The sequence below is a fragment of the Eumetopias jubatus genome, unplaced genomic scaffold (genome assembly GCF_037043125.1).
Source record: "Eumetopias jubatus isolate StellerSeaLion01/CBP00866 unplaced genomic scaffold, mEumJub1_p1.0 scaffold_10, whole genome shotgun sequence".
NCBI lineage: Eukaryota > Metazoa > Chordata > Mammalia > Carnivora > Otariidae > Eumetopias > Eumetopias jubatus.
Genome location: NW_028274816.1, coordinates 68,832,686 through 68,843,290, shown reverse-complemented (window position 1 = coordinate 68,843,290; position 10,605 = coordinate 68,832,686). Strand labels below are relative to the sequence as shown.

At 57.6% G+C, this 10,605-nt stretch overlaps 1 protein-coding gene across 1 annotated transcript in view; it reads right to left on the bottom strand.

The window, feature by feature from the left end:
- Window positions 1–3,923: 3,923 nt before the first annotated feature.
- MYO15A (myosin XVA) overlaps window positions 3,924–10,605 on the bottom strand; it is a 50,001-nt gene continuing 43,319 nt past the window's right edge. The window contains exons 62-65 of the mRNA XM_028089564.2: window positions 9,455–9,588; window positions 9,017–9,150; window positions 7,708–7,848; window positions 3,924–4,645 (exon numbers count right to left, since the gene is read on the bottom strand). Coding sequence (XP_027945365.2) covers window positions 4,544–4,645; window positions 7,708–7,848; window positions 9,017–9,150; window positions 9,455–9,588 — 511 coding nt within the window. The 3' untranslated portion in view covers window positions 3,924–4,543. The remainder of the gene's footprint in view (window positions 4,646–7,707; window positions 7,849–9,016; window positions 9,151–9,454; window positions 9,589–10,605) is intronic.

Here is a 10,605-nt window from a genome sequence, read left to right as displayed (position 1 = left end):
CCACGAGTCACGTCCCGGTGGCGGCGGGCGCGTGCGCAGCCGCGGGACGCGCGGGGGTTTGGCGTCGGTTCTCCTTCGGGTTTTAAAGATGGGTATAGGGGCTCCTCTTCGGGAACGACGGAAGGAAACTCAGGGGGACGAGTAGGCTCACGGCGAAGGCAAAACTTTAGCTAATTACTAGGGACAATTCCAAAGTTTTGAAGCAGTGCGGTTGGACAGGGTGGTGGCGTGGGCAAAGGCGTGGCGGTTCCGCGCAGGGGCGGGTCCCCAGCTGGGGGTTCTTCTCGAGAACCCCCCGGGGCTCCCAGGATCGAGTTCCTCTGTTTTGCTTGGCGTTCAGAGCCTTTGTTTGAGACCTTTCGGGCCTCGCCTCCTCTCCCTTCTCCACGAACTCTGAGCGCCAGTCTCGCTCAGACATACTCTGTCACACCTCCTGGCCCTCGCCCAAGCTGTTTCTTCCTCCTGAAATGCCAGTTCCTTCCACCCGTCTCCATTTTGATTTTTTGAGGCTCCGCTCACCTCCCCAGCAGCCTTCCCAGATACTCAGTGAAATGAAATGCATCTTTGGTTTCGTGATTTGGCCTTGGCATCTGCCTTCAGCCTCACCTCCCTGGCCATTTTGCTCCCAGCCCGTGTGTCTCTGCATCCTCTCCACTGCCGCCCCCGCCCCCCAACTTGCCAAAGCACCAGACTGACCGACATGGGTTTGAATCTTGGACCTCCCGACGGGCTGTAGGACCCTGGGCAAGGGACTTACCCTCTCTCAACCTCAGTCTTCTGGTCTGTAAAATGAATAACCTTAGTACCCCCACATTTGGTTAGCTGTGAGAACGAAACGAGGTCATGTCTGTTAAGCAGAGGGGACTGCACATCTCTAGTCAGGGTCTCAGTTTCCAAACCGAAGGACCTGCCAGTCCCTGTTGGGAGGTGTGGGTTGTGTCGTTGCTGGGCAAGGCTAGGCCGGCAGGGCCTGTGAGATGGGGAATCCTGGACACCTGGGACTCTAGAGCCGTCCCCAAGCTCCCTGCCGGGCCACCTTCCTTCCCAAGAAGCAGCAGGTGCAGGGGAAAATGGGGCAGGCACGAAGCCTATAGTAAGTTTGGCTCCTGCCCTTTTCCGACCCGGCGTAGTGGGCGCAGGTGGTGGTGGCGGCGGTAGGAAGGCAGCTGCGGCTAGTGAGAAGGTGGCCAGGGCTCCTGCTTCAGTCCCGCCTCGGCCGTGCTGTGTGAACGCCTGGGCAGGGACCCCTTGCCTGCATAATGAGCAATTGGCCTGTGAGGGCTCAGGCCCTTCAGAAGCCCCGCACCCACCTGCCTCTAAACTGCCCTCTAACATGGGGGGCACTAGATTCTGCCCACACACCTGCTTGACAGGGAGGTCATATCACAGTTGTGAGAAAATCCAGAGACTCCTGTGCGGCGCCCAGCTCCCCTCACCCAGGCAAAAAGGAAGATCACCTCTTCTCTAGGGGTCTCAACAACCTCTCCCATCCCAGGACCCCCCCCCCCATCCAAAGTTTCGGTGCCCTCCTTCTTGATTCTTCTGGAGCCAGAGCCCTCCCCTCTCTGAGCCTCCGCGAGAGACAACACCGACTGTGGAGCCAGCCTGCCTATGTTCGAATCTTGGCTAGGTCACTTGGTGGTTACCTGCTTCATAACTCTGTGGGCCTCAGTTTTCCCGTATATAAGATGGTGATAATAGTACTCACCTCACTGGGGGTACTTTGAGGGTTAAATGAGTCAGTGTGTGTACAATGCCTGGTGCAGAGTAAAAACTTGGTGAGAATTAGCTTTTTAAAGGAAAAAAAAAGTCTTCCCCCACCCCGGACATCCATTTGTATCCTATGCTGGACATAATGATGGTCCCTTAGGAAGTATTTGCTCTAAGACTTCTGTCAGTGCTTCCAGTATACAAAGAAGGAAGCAGAGGCTCACAGAGGGCAAGGGGCTTGCCAAAGGCCATACAGCTAATCAGCTGGCTCCACACAAAGGCCACACAGCTAATCAGCTGGCTCCACAGCCTTCAACTACCAAGCGAGGATTCTTTTAATAGGCTTGTGGGCTCTGGGCAACAGGCAGCACCCCTAAGCAGGGGGAACCAGCAAGGGGAGTTATGTGGACACCAGAACCTGACCAAGTCTAGCCACTTGTCCCACATAGGGGATGCAATGAAGTCCTTCTGGTTACTTTTCGGTGCCCAAATATGGTGCATCCTGCCACACCCATCTGGGACCTCAAGCCTTTACCAGTTGACTGTCTCGGGCTCCCAGGCCACCTAGACCTTTCTCCTGTATTGTTCTCACCACACGCTTGGCTGGGAACCCTGAAGCTTGGTCCCTTCTGCTCTGGATCTCCCCACACTTACCTGGAGTTCCTGTCTTTCTAGGTCCTGGCCCTGGTAGAGGGGCCTAGTGTGGTACCCCTACGGTGCCCGAAGGACAGGGCAGGGTCTGACTCTCCTGTCACACCTGACTCTCCACTCTGCCTTCTGGGGATTGTGACCTCCTTTTACAAGGGCTTGAATTGCTAGGTTCTGAAATCCCAAAGCTCTGGTGTTTGGGTTGTCCGATGCTATGTGGCAAACCACCCCCAAAACGTAGGCTTCAGTCACCTTTCCAGCTCATAGATCTGCAGCCTGGCCAGGGATGGGCTGGAAGGCTCCTCTCAGTTCCATGCGCATCAGGAGGGCAGCTCAACCTCGAGGAGCCACTTCCAAGGGGCCGTACTCACAAGGCCCACCTAGATTCTGAAACCCAGAAGTCCTCTCGCCTCTCACCTGGGCAGAGTGACTGCAGCAGGGGTAGCCTGATGGAAAACGCACTCTTTCTGGCTCCTTTTCCATTTCCCTCACTTCCCAAATCAGCTACACACACTGGATTTCTCTCAGTGGGGCTGCTTTGGGGGATGCCACCCCAAGTGTTGAAAGCAGGACAGCCCCGTGGCCTATGTGTGAAGGGCTCTTCCTTGACCTTCCCTGTCTCAGGACAGCCTGATTGCTTCCCTAGAGATACCAACTTCTCCCCACCTGTCACCACCAGCAGTGTCCACACCACAGAGTTTCCCGGCTGACACGACAGCAGCTCCCGCTTTGACCTCCCCGTCCCCAACGTTCACTCTGCTTTGTGGTCGAAATGACCTCTTCAAAGTCTGATATGAGCAGACTACAACCCTTCTCCCACTGAACAACCTTCGAAGGCTCCGCATGACTCTTGGGATGAAATCCTAAATCCTTAGTGTAGCCTGCAAGCCTGACTCCATCCACCCCTGCTGGCCTCTTCAGTCTCAAGTCCTCCACGAGCAATGCCCACATGCTGTTCCCTTCCCTCATCACCTAGCTAACGCCACTCACAGATCTTGTCATGGTTTATAGTGCTTTCACTGTGAGCAAGTCCCAGGTCTTGGCATTTGCCTAGTACACAGTAGGTGCTTAATAGGTGTGGAATGAGTAAATACATCTGTCCTCAGGCACCATGGCTCCAGCTACTTAGGCCCTCAGATACCTGTCCAGCCTTCTCCCAAGCCTAGTACCTCCCTCCTCCCCAAGTTCCCCAAAGTACCAGCACTTTTCATCAACATTTATTTATTTATTTATCCTTTCACCCACGTAACAAGCGTTGTTCAAGTGCCTACTCTGTGATAGGCATTGTCCTAGGCTCTGGGGGATACAATATGGAATGAACACTGTTTTCTCTGGAATGTTCACTCCCCTCCCCTCCATCTATTCCCAGCAAATGCCTAAACCCATCCCTCAAAACCCAACCTCTGTGTCCCATTCTCTGGGAAGCCTTTGCCAGAGTGCTTCCTCCCCAGACCCTGATGTGAAACTTCTCTCTCCCTCCACTATACCCCCCTCAAACCTTGTGTGAGCCATCCAGTGATGGGGGCCTGGGGCTGGGGCTACCTAAGGAGTGTGCAGTTGGGGGGGGGACGGGTCTGCAGGGAGAGAGAAGAACAGGTCTCTGCTGGATACTCTGTTCATGGGCAGTGAGTCAGGGGCTCAGCTGGGCCTCCTAATTCCTGTCTCCTCCCTTAGGCTGCTTTTCCAGCTACTCAGCAACTGTGTGGAGGGAGGAATGGCTGCCGGGCACACCCTTTATGTGCACAGACAAGACCAAGCATCAGAAATCCAAGCTGAGCAGCAGTGCGGGGAGCACTCAAGGAGGACATGTGAGGGGCTGAGATGTGGAGCTGGAGCAGATTTGAACATCAGACCCGCGGTAAAGCAAATGCAGAGTCCAGTTTGACTAGGCCATTGGTGTGGGGCTTCTCTGCTACAGGGGCGAGTTGGGGCCAGGCCCCAGGGGCCAGCCTTTGGAAGTTCCTCCTGTTATCTGACCCAAGTTCGCACACTGCAGTTCCATCCCAACTCTGCATCTGTCTTCTTGGGTTCCCGGGAAGTTAGGTCATTCGTCCTACCACCTCTTGGTCTCCCTACCAAGGGTCTGGCCCCTTCCAGAGGTCACTGGCCCAGAGAGGCCCAGTACCTCCCTGGGGCCACACAGCAAGCCTTCTGGGAGAGGGCGGCTGGAGGGCCGGGGGCTGGGTCACAGCAGCGTAATCTCGCTGGGGGGCAGCGTGAGCCGCTTCTCACGGGCACTGAGCAGGTTCTCCACGTGCACAGCCACCACCCGACACAGCTCCAGGCCCTGCAGGAGAGATGGTGAGAGTCTACGCGCCCAGAGACACTCCCCCAGCTCTCCCCTTGGGGTGAGATGTGGTTGGGAGAGGACTGGCGGGTCCCACCCTTGTCCCCACCTCCCGGCTGGAAGGGGTCAGTAAGCAGGAGACCAGGCGCATCTGCCACCTTTGCTGCGTGTGACCAGTGTGACCTAGGGCTGGTGACTTCAGCTCTCAAGAGCCTCAGCGGCCTCATCAGTAGGGTCTTGGTTTCCCAGGGCCTGCCTCACAAGGCTGCGGGGAGGATTCTGTGAGATTTTATTACATGGAAACCCTTTAAATGGAAAAAATGAGCCTAGTCGATAAGTGGTAAGTGTCTAGTGATGTGTTGCCATGGTTACCACGGGGCACCCAGGGCAGAGAATAAGCCACGGGCCAGCCTCAGGGCTCCCAGATGGGGTGGGGAGGAAGAGGCGGCAGAGAATTGTGGAAAGTCCACCTGAGGGTGGTTCTCAGACCACAGGCGGCGGGGGCATGCCCGCAGGGATCTGCGAGGGGCCACGGGAGCTGCTCTGAGAGAAAGGACGGGCTGAGCCGTGACTGTGTACCATGCACCGCCCCGAAAGTTCCTGCAGCTTACCCTCCCCTTCCCGTCCGCACCGTATCCCTACGAGGCAGACACTTTCACACCCCATTCCACCGGCGAGGAAACTGAGGCCAGAACTCTGAAGCCACTTGCCCCAGACCTCGAAGCTGGTAGGTAGTTGGTGGGGACTTGAACCCAGGAGGTAAGAGGCCCAAGGCCCCACTCCAAAGCGATCTGTGCTGATATCAGCGGCACCTGCCCCACGCTTGGGGGCCCCCTCTGGGGATGAGATCAGGGCATGCATGATGGGCATCGTCCCCTCCAGCCGATGCTCCAGCCAACCCTCCCACCCACGTGCAAAATGCGAGGCCTCCCTGGAGCCGTGGCCCCACTTGACAAGTGTGGAAACTGAAGCTCCGTAAGAAGTGGGGCGCCTTGAGATCCCCTCATGCAGCCTATCAGAGGTGGGCGAGACGGGGACCTAGGTCTGTCGGCTGCACTGCCGCAATACTCAGCACCACCTCCTTTTGGAAGCCCTCACTGACTACATCCTGGGAAGCTCGGCTACAGCCTTCTCAGCACTGATCGTGGGCTACTGGAGAGATTCTTTGGACTTGGGGCTCGGTGAGGGCCAGGGCTGAGAGGGTCACAGTGACCTCAGTTTCCCTGTAGCCAGTGCAGAGCCTGCTACGTAAAGATGTTCAGTGGTTACATGTTGAATGAATGAATGAATGCGCCGCCCCCCCAAACATGCCAGAGGCAGAGGTGGCAGCACAAAGGGGTTGGGGGTCTGCAAGGAAGTGGAAAAGCCAAAGAGGACCCATCCAACCGTCCATCCTACCAACCACTTTCTGAGTATCTACTACGTGCCAGGTGCTGTGCTTTGGACACAACGTAGACAAAACAGACACAGAGCTGGGCTCTTGGGGCTGGCATTCTGGTGGGGGAAAGAGACAATATGTAAACAAGTAACTGATATGCAAGCCCTGAGGAGGTCTACCAAGGTGAAGATAGTAATACATCAGGGAGGAGGGTCAGGGAAAGCTTCTGGAAAGAGGTGATGCTTGCGCTGCCACCCAAATAAAGGGAAGGAGGGGGAGAGCCCTGGATCGAACTGGGGAAGAGGGGACAATGAGTGCAAAGGGTCTGGGGCAGAGAGGTGAGGGCAAGCTTGGCATCAGGGAGCTGGAAGAGGCCAGGGCTGCGAGCAGAGGGTGAGGGGGTGAGAGCAGAGGCCGGAGAGGAGGCAACAGGGATGAAAAGGGCCCCTGGGTTAGGGCCCGAGAGTGCCTGGGAGGGTTCTGAAGTAAGGCCTGTGGGTCTCCAGGGGAGATGATGAGGGGTCAGGGCAGGAGACAGAAACATGGGGGCTGTCACAGCAGGCACGGTTGCCTCGGGGCCAGAAAGAGTGCGGGGCTCGGGGCTCGGGGCTCAGACTCGGCCATAGTTAGACATCACCCAGGGGAGGGGGCAGCAGAAAAGGAGCCCAAGAAGGAGCAGAAGGTAGGTTCACTGTGGTGTGAGCTCAGAGAGGAAGGTTCTGGGAAGCAGGCCAGGCCAGAAAGTAAGGCCAGGACTAGGGGTGAGCTTGGCAGGAGCAGAACTGGGGTGCGGTGGGAAGCAGACTGGGGGGCCTGGTCCTGAGTTGCAGCTCTCCAAGAGGTACATGGAGCCAAGAGGGCTCTCCTGTGTCCCTCAGAGGCAGGGCTAGGGCGGTGGGAGTCCCTCCCTCTTGCCCTGGGAGGTGGGCCCCTCCAAGGCAGGCCCCGGTGTGGGGGCCAGTCCTAGGCCCAGATCTTGAGGGGCTGTGGAAGGCTGGCAAGGGCAGACATGTGTAGGCCCTAGTCCTGGTCCCACACCTTCCCTGGGCCTCAATCTTCTCTCCCCAGTGGGGTGAGAACTCTCACCCCAGGGGTGTGAGAACTGGACGGGAGTCTAGAGGTCAGCCATGCCTTTTAAGAAGCAGCCACAGTTGCTAAAATATGGGAGGATACAGGGCAGGTGGACCTCAGTTTCTCGGTCACATGAGGACCCCACCCTCTCACCCTCAATCCCACGCCTCACCATTCGTCTTCCAAGCCTCAGTCCAGGTGAGCTTCCTCAAACTTGTGTCCCTGCCCTCTCACCAACCTTCTGTGGCTCCCTAGTGCCCTCAGGGGAATGTCCCGGATTCTTAGGTTGACATTTAAGGACTTTTCAGACCTTCCCTGCCCTGGCTGTGTCTCCCCAGTTCCCCAACAAACTCCTCAACATTCTGCAAATAACCTGGGCCCTTTCCCATGAGCCTACCACTAAGATGCTTCATTGGGAGACCCCCCGAATGACCTACAGTTGTATGCTCAGTTGGGTTAGTTGAGTTAGCTCTGTCCCCAGCACTAGCCTGGATGGATGCTCCCTGGGGCACCTTGGACCTACCTTGGAGCCAGGCCCAGCAGAGAGCCTGGTGGGTGGAATGAAGGAGGGAGGGGCTGGGTGACAAGGCCTGGGTACCCGGGCTAGACCCACCTGCTCCAGCTGCAGCTGCATGGTGCGCTGGGCCGCCACATCCCCCAGTGCAATCTCCACATATGGGTAGCTGGAGTTGGCCGTGGGTCGCTGGGTTCGAGTTGACTGGATCTCCTTCAGGGGGAACTTCACCATCAGCTCCTACAGGGAGAGGGGAGGAGATAGGCTTGTGGGTGGGACAGTCTCACCCACCCTTACCTCTCCCCTGCAGATCAGATCCATAGGAGGCAGGACTCCTGGGCTGGAGTACCAGTTCCCTAGGACTTGCTGTGTGACCTGGGGCAAGTCGCTTTACCTCTCTGGACTTCAGTTTCCTCACCTGTGAAACTGATTCCACAAATACAGATGCACCCAGCTACAGTGTGCCGGGCACTGTTCTGAAGCCTTGGGTGCTAGGGGTACAGTAGGTGCCAGTGGTGGTGCCCCGACCTTCCCATCAAAGCTACTTCTTAACATCTGCCCCTCTTTGTCTGGAGCTTTCTTTCTGCCCCCCAGGAACAAAGCCCAAGCCCGTGCACAGAAAGCCAGAGCAATGGGAGTTAGTGACAGAGCGCGACAAGGTGGGCAGACACCCCAGCTCCCTCGCCCCCAGAACAGAGGGCATCCTTCAAGGGGCGTGTTCCAGGCTGTCTCCAGTGCCCACCCCCAACATGGGGCTGAGCGCCAGTTCCCACAGGGGGAGCTTGCTGCTCACACACCCTTCCAGAAGGTGTGTTCCCAAGTTGTGTGAGACGTCCCTTCCTGGTCTCACTTCCTCACTCCCGTGTCTCCTAGAATCACCTCCAATAAAGTCCTAACGCCCCGTCCCTCAGAGTGTGAGTGTATTTGGAGACAAGGCCTTGAAAAGAGGAAACGAAGTTGAAATGAGACTGTCAGGGTGGGCGCAATTCAAATCCGACCCGTGTTCTTAAGGAGAAGAGGGAACTTGCACACGACGGAGACACCGAGGATGTGTATGCCGAGAAAAGGCCAGGAAAGAGGGAGAAGGCGGCCATCTACAGGCCAAGAAAGAGGCCTCGGGGGAAACCCAACTGCTCTCCGGCGTCGGGCCTCCAGACCGGCGAAGAATCAGTGTCTGGACCCGTGCGCTATTTATGTGAGTGCCTACCGCGGCTGACCTGCACCACAGCCCCATGGGGTGGGTTCTGCTGTTATACCCATGTTCCGGACGGGCACGTGAGGCTCAGAGCGGGCCAGAGCCTGTGCCTGCGGTGTGCTGGGGCTGGCTTCCACCGGGGCCCAGCTCAGCCCCCCGAGGTGGTGCGGGCAGGGGGCGGGGCCGGGGCGGGGCCAGGCTCCGGCCACTCACGTGGGTCTCGGTGCTGAGGAAGTTGAGGCCGTTCTGGTTGACGGCAAGGATGCAGGGGGCTGGCACCGAGGCATTGCTGCAGCTCTGGACGAAGAAGAAGGAGGAGCCGAACATGGGTAGGGCGCTGATGAGGCCTGGGGTGGGGAGAGGAGGGGCGGCCAGTCAGCCGGCAGCCTGCGTCCTCCCTCGGAGGCTGCGTCCAGCGTACGTGTCCTCACCCCCGGGCTCCTCCCGCCTCTCCAGCACCCCCCCCCCCATCTGCCCAGGGCCGCGCAGAGCCTCGGTGGTGCCTTGGTGAACATTTTAGAAAGATGTTCTCTCCAGGCAGGTGCTCGGCTGGGCTAGCACCGAAAATGCTTTTGTGCAAAGAAAAAAGTGCCCCCCTCCCCACCCTCCAGGAGCGCCCCTCGCTTATCTGCCCCAGCCGCAGGCGCTTACCCAGAAACTGGGCACGGGCCTGGTGGGGGCTGAGCGCCTGTGTCTGCTGCCGGTGCTGGCCCAGCAGGTTGAGCCAGGCCGAGCCGGCCAGGGTGCCGTAGAGCTGGGCCGGGATGTAGTCCTGCACCTCTCGCCTGCGTGTGGAGGGAAGAGCGGGCCTGAGTGCCCACTGTCACACGTGCCCTGCACGCGGTCTCAGTCGTCCTCACTGCGGGGCAGGTGTTAGGCCAAACCGACGTGATCTTTGCACCTCCCTGGATGACTAAATGCTGCCTGTCAAGTGTGCTCACTCGGCGCCTTGGTCCATGGCAGGGGCTCCATGACCGTGGCCCCTACCAATAAGCTCCCTGTGTGAGATGAGGGGATTGAGGCTCCGAGAAGTTCCCTGACTGGCCCTGGGTCACACGGTGACTGAGTGAACTAGGGGGCCGAGGCTTGAACCCGAGGTGGGTTAGTCCTTTGTAGCCCCAATCCCCAAGGGGAAGCCCAGGCCAAGGGGTGAGACGCACCAGGGTGGGGGAAATGTGGTGGGGGGGGGCAAAGTGACCACCAGCAGCGGGTCAGAGCCTGGAGTGGAGAAGCGTGGGGCTCTAGGCTGGACCCGTTGGGCCAACAGAGCCCCTACTCCAGTCCCTTCTGTTTGGATCCTGGTTCCCCCACCTATTAGTTGGGTAAGCTTCAGTAAGCCCTGTCACCTCTGTGGGCCTCAATTTCCTTGTCTGTAAGGCGGAAAATAAAGATGAGCTGAGATGATGGACGCAAAATGCCTTCCAAAAAGTAAAACTCAGTGATTTTTTTTTTTCCCCAGGATTGGGATTATAGCTGTATGTGCTTCCTTGGCCTTTTGCCTAAAATTGGAACATAAAAAGAGTTTTACGTACGGGGTTCTTACCACATTATGAGCTCCTGGACATCAGACGGCGTACCTGCCTACGTTATCTTACTATTATTCATACCAAGGGCTTCTCAGGGTGTGGCCGAGGGCCTGGGAGGTCAAAGCCATTTCCCCGATAACGTTAGGAGCTAAGATGTTACTTAGCCTTTTCCCCTCTTGTGCTCTCACAGGTGAAATTTGCCGGAGGCCACATGGCCTGTGAGATCCCAGCTCACCGCAGAAGCACATCTGACCAGCCATAGCTGGTCTTCTGTTA